The 18,599-nt window shown below is 40.6% G+C and overlaps 1 protein-coding gene across 1 annotated transcript; it reads right to left on the bottom strand.

Annotated features, from left to right (window-relative positions):
• Positions 1-15,910: 15,910 nt before the first annotated feature.
• LOC119724461 (tyrosine-protein kinase receptor Tie-1-like) lies at positions 15,911-18,213 on the bottom strand. The gene is made up of 5 exons (XM_038195522.1): positions 18,155-18,213; positions 17,457-17,497; positions 17,206-17,302; positions 16,745-16,850; positions 15,911-16,182 (listed from the first exon to the last, which is right to left on the bottom strand). The coding sequence occupies exons 3-5, from the start codon at positions 17,262-17,264 to the stop codon at positions 16,108-16,110; spliced, it is 240 nt and encodes a 79-aa protein (XP_038051450.1). The 5' UTR covers positions 17,265-17,302; positions 17,457-17,497; positions 18,155-18,213; the 3' UTR covers positions 15,911-16,107.
• Positions 18,214-18,599: the final 386 nt, after the last annotated feature.

An 18,599-nucleotide genomic window follows, 5' to 3' on the forward strand; every position in this document is an offset into this window, starting at 1 on the left:
GCAAAAAAAGGAAAATGAGCCGGTAGAGGGCGCTAACAACCAAATAGCGCCATCTTTTGGCGAGTAGAGAACAGAGTTTTTGAAAGAAATGGTCGGTTTTATTTTTGTTCCTATAGACCTTTCTACGCTTGGTTGGCAAAATTACGGGATGCAAAACTACGAAAGGTACAACACTGCAAAAACGAAGAAGAATTTTACAGAAAACCCAATTATTACTAGATTGTTAGAAATACAACATTGTCAACAAAGCGTCAACACAATTCCTACACATTCTTTTTTTACTGTGTATTGATGGCATTATGGGGACTTTTTTGTATTATGTTGCCAACCACGGCTTCAATTAATGCGCTTGTGACAGCCAATATAAAATGGCGCCAATATTTACAAACAAAAGAAAGGTCTACTGTTAGCCCACATTCCTCATTCAAAGATGTTGTAGATTAAACACGAGATATTTTGCGTTCCCCTAAATAATGTCTTATTGAATTTTTAGACCAAACAGGGACTTACCATTTTGCCTATTAGGAGCGATCCTATGCCGTATGACAAGGAAAATACGCTGAACACCATCCCAATAACTGTCTGTGATATTCCCCTTTTCTTTGCCTGTTGCAAAGTGACAGGAAAACCATTTGATATAATGAATCCCTAAAAAGCGGATTTCATCCTTCAATCAACTACATGTATCTAAAAAAAATGTGTTATTGAAGCTTGCAGATTTTAACAGCAGTATGGAGGAATAAGCCATTTGCGAGTTAAATTTGAATAAAATCTGGTACGCTGAAGTCAAATGGTTTCCATATTTCAGTTTTCATTCAACCAGACCTTTGAAATAGGAAAAGTAAAAAAAAAACATTACATTTTCGGGAATTTCTGGCCGTAATGGCCCTTTAAATCGAGCGCAGTCGTACGTGCACGATAAGCGCCGGAGGAAGTAATCGAACGCCGGTGTCATTATGATAATCTGACTCAAATCAAAATCGGACTCCTTTTCCTTATTATTGGTTAATCGCTCGCACACGACAGGTCAGTCTAACATGATCCTAAAAATATCGTGTTATCCTACTTACGCAAGCGCAATACTACCATATTAGCAACCATCATACTACCAATTAGTAACCGGGACTAGATTGTAACAGGGTACTCGTCTGTTGTTTAAAGCTATAGACCATCATTTGTAATTAGTGCTTTTTGTTCGTTTGAAGCAACAAAAGTGTTCAAAATCTAATGAAGGATACTAAACAACTTAGTTGATGAAGTTTCAGCTCAGCTTCAGCTTTATATTCCGAGAAAAACAGCATTCTAGGATCTCAATTTGAAATCAAAAGTTGCTAAATCATGTTTCGAATTGTTTTTAATTGCAGCTTTACGCGATGTCACGCACTGATCCGACGAATTATAGCAACCGCGCGCGCCTGTGTGTCGTTCCAATGCTTGTGCGCGCTGCGCCGAATAACAAAACGAACTGCTGATTTAAATTTTCCTACGGTGCTTCTTAAGACGCACCGTTGGAAATGCCTTCTTTCGTTGATTTCTTCAAAATGAGAGCTTGCCAGAAAGGATAATTTCACAGGGAGTTTAGTCCCCTTACTATCTTTCAACCAGTATGTTTTTCAACAATAATTACGCCAGTTACTTTTTTGGATAGCTGCAAATGATCGACTCGGGCTTTAATGTCCTTGGTCGTAAATGATACATGTGCATCCATTCACTCATTTCAATAATGGGGCTTGCACGATACATTGATTTAAACAAAATTAGAGGATCCTAATAACGGCCGATCCTTTTAGCAAAGGGCGGAACCAGGGAGGGGGGGACAACGGGGGACATGCCCCCCCCCCCAAAAAAAATGTTGGTACACCGTACCAACATCTTTTCCGTTTAAAAAAAATTGTGGTAAGAAATTGACTCAGATCGCACGACAGAGCTTCTAGAATCTAAAAAAAAAAAAAAAGTTGGGCCTCTTGAGGGGGACCCGAACCTCACACCGTAATTGTTGTGTACCCACTTTTTATGGGGACCAACATTTTTTTGCCCCCCCCCCAAAAAAAAAAAAAAAAAAAAAAAAATATGTGTTCTGGATCCGCTCTTGTTCTTGCTTGACATAAGCAATTGTAAACAGTTAGCATTTGGCTAACTAAAAACAATACAACTTACAAAAGTATTTTTGGTTGGGGAAGGAAGAGGGGCATTATCAGTATTTTGGTGGGGGACCTGGGGGCACGGCCAATTTATTGGGCCCCGTGCCCCCCCCCCCCCCCCCCCCCCCCCGTGGCTACGCGGGTTGAACTTACCTCAATAGGGTAGAACACCGTGATGACCGAGAAAGCCATCATGTTAGTAAGCGCGGCCAAAATGGTGCCCACAATGGTGGCTATCTGGTGGGATGTAAACCTGCTCTTCGCTGGTTGCTGGTCACCGTCGGCATCAACCGCTTCCTCTGGAGTTGCCAAACCTCTGGGCGGAGTCTCCATTGGAGAAGGCACCTGACTATTTGCATCTTTCTGCGTACCCTCCATGTTGCCGTTTTCGTGTGTTTGAAGCTCCATGGCCTTTCCAAAAATGTCAACATAAAACAAGAAGTGTTTACCAATTTAGTGTTAGGTTCTGTCAAAGCAGTACTTCAGACTAGCGTGGTTTTAAGTCGTGGTTTTAAGTTCTGTAACGTCATCACTAGCCATTTATTTCCTTTATACAGCATGCGCAGCTGTGTAGTACTACAATCGCGGTGATGGCTTTCAGGTAGGGTAGTATTTTACGATCACATTAATTGCAGTGCGTGGTTCATTATAATTTCTCTATCGTTTGAATTAATGAAGCGCGTCTATTTAGCATAAATAGAGAGATGCATGTATGTGTATTTTTCAATGGCAATTGAATTGAATTTATTCCAGTTTCCACTGTGACATTTACCGACATTTAGTCCAACAATTTAGCTGTTCACTCTTTCGCTGGTGTCACCTTTCATAATACCATACCGTATAATCGGCGTCATTGTATTGTATTATTTGAGTTTAACTAAATTTAATCTATTGTATTTTCTTGCGCGTTACAAACACAAATTTAACCTTTGGGCGACACAGCGTCCTACGTTATCCCTTTGAGAGACATGTTGAATTACTGGGTGACATTCCAATGCCCTAATGTCTGAGCCCCTATGTAGAGGCAAGTTGGGGAAAAATGCTGTGCACAAATTTATGCGAGAGTCTAACTTTTTGCCTAATATGGATTTCTATTATATTTTGCCATTAATGTTTTTCGTCCTACATAATGTTTTTTGGTTCCGTCGGTGTTAAGTCTTTTATTTAGTTTTTCGTTTTGGATAAAATTTCCGTTTTCCAAGTACAAGTGTTCATATATTTACCTTTGCCTTGACCTTATTATGAACTTGAATACAATTAATAACGAAAATGTGCATGGCGGATGATATAAAAATGATAAATTCTGCAGGTAATTCCATGTACATGAATATTAAGAAAAAATATCCGGCTTTGGCCCAATGCACTCCGTGTTTTCGATGAATATGTAAATCATTTGTAAAGCGCTCAACCGGATAAGGCTTTACGTGCAAAACTATAGTGCGGCATTTCGCCGGCGAGGGAACGGATATTTGTACCAGTGGTCCGCTGTCGGCTGCCATCGGCGGCCCGCCAGCGGTGCTACCGGTGGGCCGCTGCCGGGCGATCGCGGCTTGCGGACTGGGAATTTAAGGTTGCAGGGCAGTAATTCGGTCCGAAATTGCCTGCGCCGGCCAAATCACGATTTGCATGCCCTCAAAATCTTAAGTATTTGAGCATGCTGAGGGCCATGAACTTGAGGGTTTGTAAAAAAAATATGGGTGGAAGCCGTGCACAGGACTGTGAACTTGTAGTTCCGTTCAATTTGGATAAATTTTGGGCCCTTAAAGCGTTCTAATTTGCAATGGAGTGTAGGCATCTTTTTTCAACTTGGCGATGGGCTTCAGGACTATTTTCAGGGGTGATCATCTTCGGATGGAAATTTCTCCTAAAAGTCATTAGTTAACCCCCTAAAATTGAAAAGAAAATGAAAGATGATGAAATAAGCTTTAATTTGATGTGTGTTTCGATCACCTTGGAGAGTTGTGAGTATTTTCCCCGAATTTCTGAAGTGTGAGCATTTACCATTAGGGTCTATGGAAGTTTATTTACTGGTCTGCTACCTTAAGCTATGACGTTCAAAGCTGGTCTGCTACCTTAAGCTATGACGTTCAAAGCAAGTACTCAGAGCTGATTGGGCCGCTAGTCATGGATGCAAAACGTTCACCGCTATTCACCGTGAAGGTGAACACCACCGCAGTAAACACTAACACCTCTCCCAATACTTCGCACACTCAACCACCTTTGGCTGATGCTACTCCCAACGCACAGCTAGAACATACAACAGGAAACTAAACGCTACCGCGCCGTGTGCACACAGTTAGCCGGTGTAGCGTGAATATCCGAATCCGTGAAATGTAGACTCATTCATTGGTAGTATTGCGCACGCGTGAGTACGATACTCTGCTATTGTTAGGATCGTTTCGGGAGAGTGACATCTCAAGTGCGAGGGATAATTGGGAAAATGGGGTCCGATTGCCATAGGAGTCAGATTTTCATGTTACACCGGCATACGATCTCGGCTACCCGCTATATAGTAATTAGAGCTTTACTCCGGCACAAAGCTAATAAACTTAACAATGGATCACAAAATCTACAAAATTCGTGCTTACATACATGAACTCTCTTCACCTAATGCTGCACTAGTGACTAGTGTTCACTAGTCACTAATTGGAGTACTAGTAATCCAATTGATTGTCTAACCATATGTGTACGTCTGCACAGCTACACAGAACAATGCTGGGCGCAGTGGAGTCACGTACATTATGCTCAACCCCGTGACATTGCTCACTATTGGAATGTTCCTAAATTGTGGTAGTCTCGTAACCAGCCTATGTTTATAGAACAATTTTGCTACACAGGCCGAGCAAACCCTGGAACATCCACGTCAAGAAAAGCTTTAACACAATATGAAAAATGTCTCCAAACTTAACTGTTTCTTTACAATCCAATGTACAACAAAAGGTGTTACCCTCTCTTTTATAAAACGATACAAAACATAAGGTCCTTCCTTTTTAATTCAATAAGAAAGCTTAAAGAGGGAAAGGGCTGACTGATTTTGATACTTAAATATGCGCAGCATCTTGAAGTCTGAATTTGTACAATCATAAATCAAGTTTAAATGTTCAAAAATACAATAAAAATAAACTTAGTGTTGTTGACTTGGAAAGTCGATCCTTTGAAGGTACGTCAGGGTGCCAGGCAGTAATTAAGGCGTGTTGCAGAGAGCATGGACTTTGTGTGGTGTGTGTGTGTTTTTTTCTTCAAAATTGTTGCCCACAACAAAAGCTTTGGTTTTCTGTTTCTTTTTTCTTTTCTTTTTCTTTTCTTTTTTTTCTTTTTTTTTTTGGGGGGGGGGGAGGGGTACACTACTTAACCCCCTATTAGTACTCGAAATAGGCCACGTAAACTTCACCAAGGTCAAATCTTGAGAATTTTTGTGGGAGGGGGAGGGGGAAAGCCCCAAGGGCCCCCCCCCCCCCCCCCGGCGCTCCACTACAAAGTGTACGTTCAGTACTGCTGGTATTTTAAACCTTTTCGTCTTTCAGAAATTCCCCGTACTTTGCGACCTTGGTCCAACCAAATGTGCCGGACAGATCTCTGTCAATAAATACGTGATGATTGATTGACAAATCCTATTCACAAGGATTAACGAAACGGGCAAAGAGAAAAAAAAACAACGTCTCTACATTTTGGCGCGGAAGAGCGGTTGCCCCCCCCCCCTCCCCCATCAAAAGATGGATACGCTGCTGGTTACAATTTAATCCACTAAATAGTTGTTCATTAATATTTACATGTTTGAAGTAAAAGCACAGTCTGAGTGTGACCATATGGATTAAATATGCAGTTTTCTCTAATATGAGCTTAAAATCTTTACTTTTATTGACACAAAGGAACAAATGCTTTAAGGCAAAAAGGAACAAACTTACGTTTAAGGCATTTGCCTCTTTCTGGAAAAAAAATCATCAATGGTTTATTCAACTTTTATATCCAAAATAGCCCCGCACCAGTGTACCAAAATAACTTGATGATAACAAATTGCAAAGAGGGTTTTTGGACCACAATAATCTAAATTATGTTTCCTAGTAAGAGCGTTTTAAAAATTAAACTGTCCAACACTTGGAAGTGAAAACACGGGTCTATTTTACAATGCATTGAACATGTGTCACAAGTATTCCCATACGGTGCCTTTGTTTCACAAACTGCTATGCTTTTTGCTTTTGAACTTTGAGAAAGATCCTGTTTTTATCCAAATGTCAGGTTTTCTAACAATGATCTTTGTCAGCACACGTTTAACATAATACAATTCACACGGGTGTGTAGGAATTAGTTATACTGTCCTACTTTAACTCCGATCGAGTTTATTGCAAGTTAAATGACTCACCAAGTTGAAGTATATAAACAGCCAAAACTGGGCCGAGTCCATGCACAACGCAACGCGAACGGGGCAACTGCCCGCGCCGTGAATGCGGGGCGAGTTGGTTTTTTAACTCACGTGGTAAATATGCACACAAAGTTCGGTCAATAAACACTCACAAAAATCCACGAGAGAAGCTTGGATTGCTCACTGGAATAGCTCTGCCGATGTTTACTAAATCATGTAAAGAATTGTGTTGATTCTAGCTTGTAACTTCCAAACGAAAGTATAGGAAATGCACTGTAAATATTGCGTGTGTGACAGAGAACTAGTATAGACGAACGATAACGAAACGACACTCCATGAAAAAATGCATGAAGGTTGACCTCTGAACTACATGTAACATATATACAAGATGCGTTAAAGGCGCAGTACAGTGAAACTTAAAGTGAACGCTACAGGTACATAAGTGCAAGAATGCAATTAATGTTTGCAATACATTAATCTGCGTTTCTACATTAATAAAGAAAGTAGTGTATTCAAGTTGTAAAACTAAGAAAGCGTAGAGGTAAATGTTGCAATAGCGTTGTTCAGGTTTGGGGTCCAAGCTTTTGCCAATATGATATTGTTTTTCTGAAGAAAAAAAATGATTTCGTCGGCACAGAAAAATAAAGCCACAAGGTATTGTAGAATTGTAAATTGCTAACAGTTTTAATTGCTAAAACAAAACCAACAGGATCAAAATGTCAGGGTTTTATATCATTGCTTCCTGCTCCAAAAACTCTTTTTATAAGCAACCGTGCCACAGTCACCTGTATTCTTGGTCTAAGTCTAGATTCGGGGTTTACAGCCACTCCCTTTTTGTGGTAAGCGTAGTCAGGTAGCCGAGGCGGTAGAGGGCGCTATCAACAAGATGAATCAAATTAAGTCCAACTAACGTTGGCACTCGAAACCAATCAATTCTGGTAATATTTCGCTTGCGTTATCTCCATGATAATTTGCACACGTGAGTTGGGCTCGGAAATTATCGGGTCCCATTGCCAGAGTTCCCTATAACTCTACCGCCGCACGCAGCTTGACCATGCCTGCAAGAGGTGGGCTTGGAGAACAAAACTACAATCACGTCGCCTTTTTCACCCTAATCGCAACAATCAATTCGGGCTATTCACAATGCAGTGCGCCACCAAGAGTTTGCCATGGAGAGTCCATCTTTCAAATTAACGGTCGAAAAAAACACGGCCCAGTTGAATGAGTGTCAGTAGACAATTTGAGCTAGTATGTTTATAGATTGGTGCATATCATTCTGCCGCCTTACAAAACAAATATCATATTGAAAAAAAAAAAAAAAAAAAAGGCAAACAGATCCTCGAATCATACGCTTACGAAACTACTGACAGGAAAAGTAACAATTTCAAATGTCCCGCGCTGCAAATTTGTCGACCATTTCCCCCAATGCACTGGGAAAACAATAACTCTCCACGGCAAACTCTTGGCGGCGTACTGCATTGTAAATTGCTCGAATTCTTTCATCACCATGATCACCTTCATTGTATTTTATTTTGCATGTCCATACATTCACCAATAATGACGAACGACAATATCAGGTAGTTCTAGTTCAGTGTTATAATCACTGTGCCGCTCGAAAGCCAGTTTGGTATCACTAATCCACGCTGACGTAAATTCACCGGTGGGTCCTGCGAGGTAATCTGTTGGCGTACCTTCTTCTGTCTTGAAATCTCCATGCTTCACGGGGTCCACAATATGATGTTCGTAGAAAAGGCTCCCGTCAAACTTAAAATGGTAAATTGTGACCAGCTTTTTGCCGTGGAAACACAGGTGATCCCTGGCCATTAAATATGCAGCCGGTCGCTATTGTTCGGGGTGCACGCTGTGGTTGTCGAGATCGTAGTGGTAGTACCTCCTCTTCCTCCGAATCCTCCTCTTCCTTTTTGTAATCGGTACATCAAACACCTTGATACATTCCCCTGATTCGATGTTCCAGATCTTAGCAACACAATCATCAGATATCCAGATGACAATACCTTCACCGAGGTGGCACGAAACCACTTTCTTCATACCATGACGTATCTTCTGTAAGCTACAACCACTGCGCGCATCCCAAACTTGAATTACATTGTCAATGTACAGTCCAGCCACGATCTCGTCCTACGCCAAGAAGAGTCGAGCCGCCCTTGAGGATACAGCGACAGGTTCCGTCTGCAGCATTACTGACAAAGACGTCATTGTCTACAGTGGTGTGATATTTATGATGATATTGGGCAGCTGCCGCACTAACGATTGTCTCACCGTCAAAGAACAGATGTGAAACAGGGAAACGAGGGCCCGACATGACTTGCAGCTGCTCCCCAGTCTTGGCGGAGTAGGTACGAATCTTACCGTCCTTGCATCCTGCAGCAATCTTTCTTCTCACTGATGTCCACTTCGATGAGATGTTGGCGTTTCCCACGGGAGACATCCCATATCTGCAAAGTACCGTTGTCGATACCAGCTGCCAGACAGTCTCCTTCACCAGCGAGATTATAAACAGAGAATTCGTCTTCATTCTCCGATCCGTTGGAGTCGTCGGAAAGACAGACCTCTGCAGCTACACCTGTGGCGGATGGTTCCCCACCATCCTGACTTCCATGAGCAGTGGCCCCTTCCGTATTGGTCTCGCCTGTTGAGCGAAACCCAAATGATTGAAGTATAGAAACGGTTTTTGCTCCAATTTGTTTCAAGGTGCTTTGCTTTCACGTAGACTTCCTTCCATCTACAAGTAGTCACGAGTTGAGGCCAGTCTGAGCCGGTTACAGCCGCATCGACTGGGAATATAGGCACGCCTCCTTCACCCGTCTCCTGCCCTTGTGAAGTAGGTTTAAAGGGAACCTCTTTGCAAAGATCTTGTTCTGTACCATAGCGCTCCCATCCTTTTTCTTGACATAGAGGGCGCCACAGTGCATCTTGATTGGCTGCTTCTCTCCAGGATCGGCTACATAATGTCACGTGACAGAGATCCGCGACTGGCATATAAACTCCCGGACTTCACACGGCAGACTGGTAAAGTAATCGTTGGACAACGAAGATGCCATTGTAGCTGCGAACGAAAAAAAAAAAAAAAAACGTTCAGCCGATTTCAGAATAAACTGAAAACAAGAAATATTCATCGCTGTCGATGTTGGTCCAAGTTTAAAGCTTGTGATGTATACAGTTCAACCTCGTTTCCATGGATTCGATCTTGAGGTGCCATGCTGTTATCGTTTTCTTAATCCCGGGCATTGTGTCCCACTATTTGGAATATTTGAATTAGGAATGCAGTCTCGAGAAGCAGTTTTGGTAATATTTAAGGTTTGGGTTTTTAGGGTTTTTTTTTGCGTTTCCTTCTCTTTTTTTTTTTTTTTGGGGGGGGGGTAGGTGGGGGTACCCAAACCGTTTACGCATTGAGCAATTTGGAAACAAAGTCATGCTCGTACAAGATGTGACGTGAAGGGGATAACGCGAGAGCGCATGGCGCAATATTCTAATGGTCGAGCGGTCTTCAAAATGCACGCGCATAATAAGCGTTGTTTATGCACTCCTCACGGCCAGTGGTTAGTGAAGGAAAGTGCACACACCCACGGATTTGAGGCTGGGACAGGTTAGTCCTCAGCCTCGTTGATACTATTGTTCAACTATTAGTGCAGGGCTGAGGAGTGTGGAGGGTAAATGGCGTCCAGTGCTATAAACCAGGGCTTGTTATATGTTGCAATATTGAGATACTCGTATTCCCACAATCAGCCGTTTTACTGCAAATCTTCATTGACCTTTAATCCTTACATCAAGATGCACGCGCGTAAATAACAAATTACAGATATTTGCCCGTTTGCATATTAACAGCAAACAACAGGCTGGTCAGGTTGAAAATAACATTAAAAACACTCAGGATTTCAACTTTGTCGCTGGCGGTGAAACACGCTGCTTCAAGTAAGAGCGGTACAATCGGTATCCAGCCTCGAAATCAATTATTAAACCAAGTGAGTACATAAAAAGGGTAACCACAGAAAATACATGCACAAAAAAAAGACAGATAACCTTGTGTGAATCAAATTGCAGAAATTTTCTCCATCTATTTTGTTTGGCACCTAAGGACTGAGTTAACTTGGGACCGAGTTGACCTCGACTGAGTTGGTTTCGAGTCAACTCGGTCCCAATCCATGTCAGTTCAACTCATTACCAAGTCAACTCGGTACCTGGTTAACTCGGTCTCAGGTCCACTTGGTCGCAAGTCAACTCGTTTCTACGTCAACTTGCTAGGGGAAAAATGCTCTAGCAAGGCACTAGGAGCGAAAATCAAACTGCGTCATGCTAAGGGCCGTGCCATGTTAGGGGTACATCAACAATACGAATTGATGTGGTTACGTCATACACTGCTGAGGCCACGCCATGCCGAGGTTACGCGTTCCACACAAACCTGGCCTGATAATTTTCAATGTTTAATTGAATATCAATTATACCCCTTTTTAATGCAATATAATCTTAACATGAAGCTGTTAATACAAATGATATTGAAAGCAGAAATACAACGGCCCAACACTAGCATCAAAAGTACAAATATGGATAATTTTTGCATAACGTTTTCCTAGCAGCAAATTACAACCATTTAAAGATATCTGCGTATATACGGCTAATTTTCAGTACATAATTGTTACATAGTTCCAAAATAAAATATAACTTGCCACCAAATTCAAACAAACAGTACCGATTTCTCTTGTCGTGAAACATTTTCAAAAATATACAATAAACTTCATTTTCAAAAATATACAATAAACTTTGCCGTTAAAAGCAGGCTTATACAAGTCAAGTAATATATGGTAAACATGAAATATGCAAGTTCCATGTAATTAAATTTAGATTTTTACTTCTTTTTATTTCACCCTTTCAAATGAGCACTGAGAAAAGTCAATGCTACGTTTCTCCCTATTAAGCAACAATTCAATCAAAATGAATGAAATAATGTCGAAACTACAGATTCAGTAGATATAGGTATTTGAGAAACATTGCATCTTCATTTTACCACGACACATAGCGAAATCTTGTTGAAATCTCCTCCTTCCAAATTTGTTTCTATACTTTTTGACTTCCAACTTCTTGTTATTTGGTTTGACACTTGAGAAAAGAATTCACATTTGCAGATATGTAACCAATTGCAAACTAAACTAAAGTTGGTAGTAGGGAGCAGAATATAAAGGGGGATGTTTTGTTCGCGGCGGTTTTGAACTCAGCATTTCGAGAAAATGACGACAATTCCTTAAAACATCAGTAGGCGCAAGGATTCCACAAGAGCACTGATCCCTATATTTACATACATTTAATGATATATCATGTCAGTAGTGAGTAGGGTCTTCATCGGACAAGACAAAAGAATTTTATGCATAATGCACAAAGACAAAGGACTCATTAGCATATCAATGAAACCAATTAGCATATCGATGGATGATGTTCGCATAATAAAATAGTGCATGAGCGTGTGTAAGTTTTACCGGACAAAGGATGGGTCTAAAAAATGTATTGGACAAAGGGGGCAGCCCACCCGGCTAGATGGAATAGCGGACAGAGGAAAGACCTGAACCGGAATAGCGGACAAAGGGAGACTTGAGCCGGATTATGAATGTCAAACGTTTGAAATGACCAAGACTATCATTTGTATTCATTCAAAGCAGTGTGCAAACAGTAAATAATAAAAGCAAAATGCAGGCCACACCAACAGAGCGCCAATTAAGCCGACTAGCTGGAAATCTTGTGAAAAAATGTTTTTACTCTGGTAAAAATGGAGAGTGTGAGCGACCTTGGGAGAAGTTAATGATGAATCCCGGTCTATCAAGAGCCGCTATGTATAGAAATTTAGAGGAAAACTAATTTTGTGAATGGGGGCAATGTTTTAACGCACTCATAGAGTTACTCATTTACTCATTTCGTTACTCATTTACTCATTTGATTAAATGATGAGTAATGATGAGTAACGAAATGAGTAAATGAGTAACGAAATGAGTAAATGAGTAACGAAATGAGTAACCAAATGTGTAACGAAATGAGTAACCAAATGTGTAACGAAATGAGTAGCAAATGAGTGAATGAGTAACCAAATAAGTAGCAAATGAGTGAATGAGTAGCAAATGAGTGAATGAGTAACAAACTGAGTAAATGAGTAGCAAATGAGTGAATGAGTAATCAAATGTGTAACGAAATGAGTAACCAAATGTGTAACGAAATGAGTAGCAAATGAGTGAATGAGTAACGAACTGAGTAAATGAGTAGCAAATGAGTAAATGAGTAATCAAATGAGTAGCAAATGAGTGAATGTGTAACGAACTGAGTAAATGAGTAACGAAATGAGTAAATGAGTAACGAAATGAGTAACCAAATAAGTAGATATATATTAAATGATTTCATCCGTTCCTTACCATTCGGAGATTAACCTTCAAAGCTTCAACATGAATACTATTTCTGCAGTCAAACCCTATGCTTGTCACCAGTGTGACAAACGCTTTGGACGGAGATATAACCTCTTGAGACATACCGAAAATGCACATGCTGAAGATGAATCCGACATAGACGAAGTTGAGGTGGATAATTCTGAACCTGAATTTAAAAGCAGTAGATTTGAAGATCCGGAAATGGAAAACTATGAAACTGAATCTTCGTACGATGAAGACGAAGATCTTGAGGAAAATGATTCCGAATCCGTCACGGAGGTGGAAGATGAAGAATCATCTGATGAAGATGAGTCTAGTTCTGATTTGGAAGACAATGCAGCCTATTTAGACTGGTTGGGAGAGGCAAAAGAAGCGATTGATGAGATGTGGAGTGAAAAACATGAAAAGTACATCAACGAGGGCATGAGTGAAGATCAGGCCACGGAAAAGGCCAACAGGAAGACCTTGTGGGCAGTCAAGCGAATCTTTTTCAACAAATACAAAGATTTTTTGTCAAGTTACATACATCTGAAAGATAATGATACGCATCAAGAAATTGTGGACCAGATCGAAGACAGAGTCAATCATTCCGGTATTCTACTGCCCACGGCTGTCAGCCGGGTCATATCTAAACACCAGGCCAAATTTGACGGCCTGTTCCATCAATTAGATGAAGATGACATTAACGAGGAAGACAGTGACAATTAAAGACTAGTCAACGTTAATTGCAAAGAATACACTTTAAAACAAATTAAAAAAAAAACACGAGTGTTTCATTGAGAAATGACGTCAATAAAGCAATAATGTTATCATGTATACACTTTCTGCAGTTGTATTTTTCTTTGTTGGTGTTGTCTTACAGTTAAACAATCGGGAAAGCCCTACTGTCAAGCAGTCATATAATTAGTGTTTGGGCGCCCTGTCAATAATCCCCGAAATGTTTACGGTCTTTATAATGCTTCATGTATGGCTTTATCACGCACCGTGTCCAACTTTGGGATTTTGTTGGGGTAAAAAAGTTAGTTGCCTTATGACACTCTAAATCTTCAATATAAAATAGAAGTACGTACTATTGCTTTAACACAAAAAGACCTAGTTATATATATATATCCTTGATTTTGTAAACAAGTCCGGCACGGTGGTACACTAGGGTTCGGTGCATTCCTGTACAGACAACGGTAAAGGGGTATTAAGGCTTGAAATCATGTTTAGTCAGTCAACTTCATTGACTTCTTTCACGTACAGATTTTTGAAGCTCCCGCACATGCCGTGCGCTGCCAATTAAGTCCCATTGTCCAATAAAGGGAGTCAGCGTTCACTACTGTTGCGTAACTCCTGGCAATCGATATTTAGAACGCTCAATAATCCATCCCCACTGTACATGCAGGTAGGTGCAGTCGGTGAATGATAATCGAAATAATGAACACGTCTTGAAAGAATTACGTCTTTATGGATTAGGGAAACAGCGCTATCTGATCGGACGGTGTAAATATACAGTGTACATGTAGGATGCAGTCAGTCCCTTAATACAGATGTACGTGTACATACTGTACACACCGAGCCGACCCTGAAAGTTTGTATTTTCTACGACCACCGCACACAGATATACGTACATAGATGGTTCTGGCGGTAATGTGGAAGAATACAGTCGACTCTCGTTATAACAAGGTCGATGGGACTAGCCAAATTACCTCTTTATTACCTCTTCTTTGTTATGAAAGCAGAACCTCTGTATAAAAGTGCTCTTTATAATATAATGAGAGTCGACTGTATTGTGCAATTGTTATTGCACCTGGATAACACACACGATATGACAAGGCAAATATCGGTGCAGAAGCACGGAGTTATTTATTTGCTCCATGATCGGTGCGGTCATCGAGAGGTGATCGACCATCGGTCTCCGTATAGATCTAGAACGCATGGATTCATTAGCTCTCTGATCTATTATTAACACAATTCCTCCATGGTTAAAACAATCATCTGACTATACCGTGCAAGTACGCTGTTCACCGGTGAGTGTTTGTTTACTACAAATACATAAATTAATTGTTCAAACTTTTTTAAAACTCGACTAGAAGAAACTCTTGCATGTCTGTACACGTACACAAACTTGTCCGTGTGGATTGCACAATGGACTACCGGGATCAGTCATTCGCAACAAATCTTAGGGGTTGTTCCATTCTAGACGATGTTCGCCGTACTCGATAATAATTTACTAAAAGATAAATTCTTCAATTAGCCAATCATAATTGTTTCTTTCTTTCTTTCTTTCTTTCTTTTTTGGAAGGGGGGAAGGGTAATGGTTAACTGCAGCAAAAAAAATGTAGGCGTTTAATGATCAATACCGCAAAATCGACAGGCATTCAATAATCGTTCAATCGTGGCATTTTTATATTCGCGTCGTTTCCACTCTATAAGCGCGTTAAAACATTGCCCCATTCACAAAATTTGTTTTCCTCTAAATGTCTATACATAGCGGCTCTTGATAGACCGAGATTCATCATTAACTTCTCCCAAGGTCGCTCACACTCTCCATTTTTACCAGAGTAAAAACATTTTTTCACAAGATTTCCAGCTAGTCGGCTTAATTGGCGCTCTGTTGGTGTGGCCTGCATTTTGTTTTTATTATTTACTGTTTGCACACTGCTTTGAATGAATACAAATGATAGTCTTGGTCATTTCAAACGTTTGACATTCATAATCCGGCTCAAGTCTCCCTTTGTCCGCTATTCCGGTTCAGGTCTTTCCTCTGTCCGCTATTCCATCTAGCCGGGTGGGCTGCCCCCTTTGTCCAATACATTTTTTAGACCCATCCTTTGTCCGGTAAAACTTACACACGCCCCATGCGCTCTTTTATTATGCTAACATCATCCATCGATATGCTAATTGGTTTCATTGATATGCTAATGAGTCCTTTGTCTTTGTGCATTATGCATAAAATTCTTTTGTCTTGTCCGATGAAGACCCTACTCACTACTCATGTCGTTAAATGTTTGCAATTGCTGTCAAATACCTTTAAAAAAACGGAACGGAACAATGACTAATACCGAGCTCAATTTAAAAATTATCGATATGGATTGCAAAATAAACCCAAACATGCGTTTTTACGCGCTTAAAAATGTTGAAAGATCTGCTTCAGCCATGGTTTACATCCTCTTCAGCTTCGATGTTTACTGCTTTTTTGTTAGTTGTCATCAAACTCTGGGCGAATCATCATGTGCATGTATTCCTCAGTCTTCGGTAGCATTCGCATGTACGTCTACAGAGAGAGAATACGTTCACCATAATATGTGTTGAAATCAATGTCTTATTTTGGACCTTGCGAAAATGTGATATACACAGGCCCCCACCTAACCACACAAACATAATACATAAAGATACAGGAAATGGGTCATTTGGGAGACATTCTCATAGACTTGTGCACAACATTTTTTTTTAAATTTCATTGTGCCCTAACCCAATTCCCTTGTCCCTTTTCACGAATTTCAATATATTACTAAATAGACTCCAAGCCACCAATTTAATCTAATTGCGACATCAACATTTTGCCTCTGAAGGGGGGCTGTGACATAAGGGAGACATAAAAAATGTCTCCCTAATGACTGATGTCTCCCAACGTGTGAAGAAATTACGATGCGTATCTCCTAAATGTACCTTTACACGTATACCAGTAATAATAATGACAATGATAATAATAACAACAATGCACACCAAATTTTACAAACAAGTACACCCTTCAATAAAAATGATGTGCGCCTATGAATGATAATGGTTTAGGCATAGGCATGTCCAGTTTACTGCTTTCACATATCAACACTCACTTGCTCATTTGGGTTGTCAGCCATACTCGTCAGACGAGTCACTAGTTGATTGAAACTAGGCCATTTGGCCGGGTCTACCTGCCAGCACATCAACATCAGGTTGTAGCTACAAAACAACATGTTTGTTTGTCATTTACAAACGACAGTGAAGCTTCTACACAGAGTAGTTTTGTATTTGAATTGTTTACAAACGACATTAAAGCTACTTGATACATTAAAAAGTATCTTTATTTGTAAGAAAAATGATGTGAGAGTAACGAGAACTTTGTTTAGGAACTATAGGACAGGAACTATAGGACATAACCACATACTGACAGAAAACAAGGTAAGCTCAATATCAGTTTCAAACAAGTGAACTAGTTAAGTTAAGTTGAGATGATACAAAACAAATAAGTATTGATGCATGGACTATTAGATATGAAAGCATATGTATATATTACCTAATAATGAACACATCTTACATTTCATCATCACAGTTGCTTGGTTTGGTCATCTGATATCCATTCTCCAACCTCGACATCAGGTCCTTAGTTTGTATGTTTTCATAAGGAGTGGCACCTTGAACGAACATTATTCAACGAAACAAATAATAGTGAAAGAGCATGTAGGCCTACAGCGCAATACTGCGTGACTTATTAACTGAGAAATATTGTCTTTAGGGAGTACACATAACACGGGAGATTCTTCCTTCATTAACAACGCCATACATTACCTAGGGTCGCAATTTCCCAGAGAAGGATTCCAAAGGACCATCTAAAAGATGAAATGATAATAATAAACGTCATGATGTGTGACTTGTTTGATGTAAATGAAATTCTTTGCAGAGTCGTAGCAAGGTCATTCTTAGAAGGGAGGGGGTAGAATGAAAAAAATGCACTCGGCTTATCCGTGCAGACGATCGTGCGCACTATTTGAAAATAGGTAGCGTTTGCATGTGAGCAGAATTGCCGAAGTTTGCGCGACGTTTTAAAACGGATTACGTTTCGGTTATGCGAAGTACCAATGGTCCGAAGTACCATTGGTCCGAAGTCACATTGGATTGACGTCCCCTTGGTCCGAAGTACCATTGGTCCGAAGTCACATTGGACCGACGTCCCCTTAGTCCGAAGTCCCATTGATCAGAAGTCCCATTGGTCCTACGAAACATAATACTGTGTAGTTCCACTGGTTCAGGTTGATTGACCCTAACCCTAACTATAATCCTATGGACCGTCGAACCAATGGGACTTCGGTTCGGACCAATGGGAATTCGGACCAATGGGAAGTCGGACCAATGGGACGTCGGACCAATAGGAGGTTTGCACCAATAGGACCTATATTGCAATGGGCTGTCAGACCAATGGGACGTCGGACTAGAGAGACTCCCATTAATAAGGGGCGCTCGTTAAAAAGGGATACGATCTTACTTACACGTCACTCTTGGATGTGTAGGCATTATAAGTCAACGACTCTGGCGACAGCCAGCGAGTAGGAACCCGAGACTACGAAGAAAATATAGAATATACTTTCACTTGAGAACTAGGTCCAACTTAAATGGTCCAACTTAAAAGCGGCAGTCGTTGGTGTTTCTAGATGGAGTGATGGAGAAAGTGAAAAATATGTAATGATTATTGTAGTGTCCTCTTCTTTACTCGAGTGACCGATTGAACGACGTATTGACCGACCGACCGACCGAACGAACGATATACTGACCCTGTACTGACCGACCGACCGAGAGACCGAATGACCCTCCGAATCATAGAAAACTCAAGTGAAGGATTTCACCTTGCGTTGGCGAGTCGGTTGTTGTTTGATCGTCACGGGGGTATTCAGTGGTGCCAGCTTGTGTCTTGTAGTCCATTGATGGGGACATAAG

This window comes from Patiria miniata, unplaced genomic scaffold (genome assembly GCF_015706575.1).
Source record: "Patiria miniata isolate m_02_andy unplaced genomic scaffold, ASM1570657v1 HiC_scaffold_18, whole genome shotgun sequence".
NCBI lineage: Eukaryota > Metazoa > Echinodermata > Asteroidea > Valvatida > Asterinidae > Patiria > Patiria miniata.

What these genes read in the sequence shown, in the direction of transcription:
- LOC119724461 (XM_038195522.1), bottom strand. Translation starts at nt 17,264, where the DNA reads ATGTCGAGGTTGGAGAATGGATATCAGATGACCAAACCAAGCAACTGT. An exon ending in AGCAACTGTGATGATGAAAT is followed by an intron (nt 16,851 to 17,205) that starts GTAAGATGTGTT and finishes GTTGTTTTGTAG; the next exon opens with CTACAACCTGATGTTGATGT. An exon ending in CTGACAACCCAAATGAGCAA is followed by an intron (nt 16,183 to 16,744) that starts GTGAGTGTTGAT and finishes CTCTCTCTGTAG; the next exon opens with ACGTACATGCGAATGCTACC.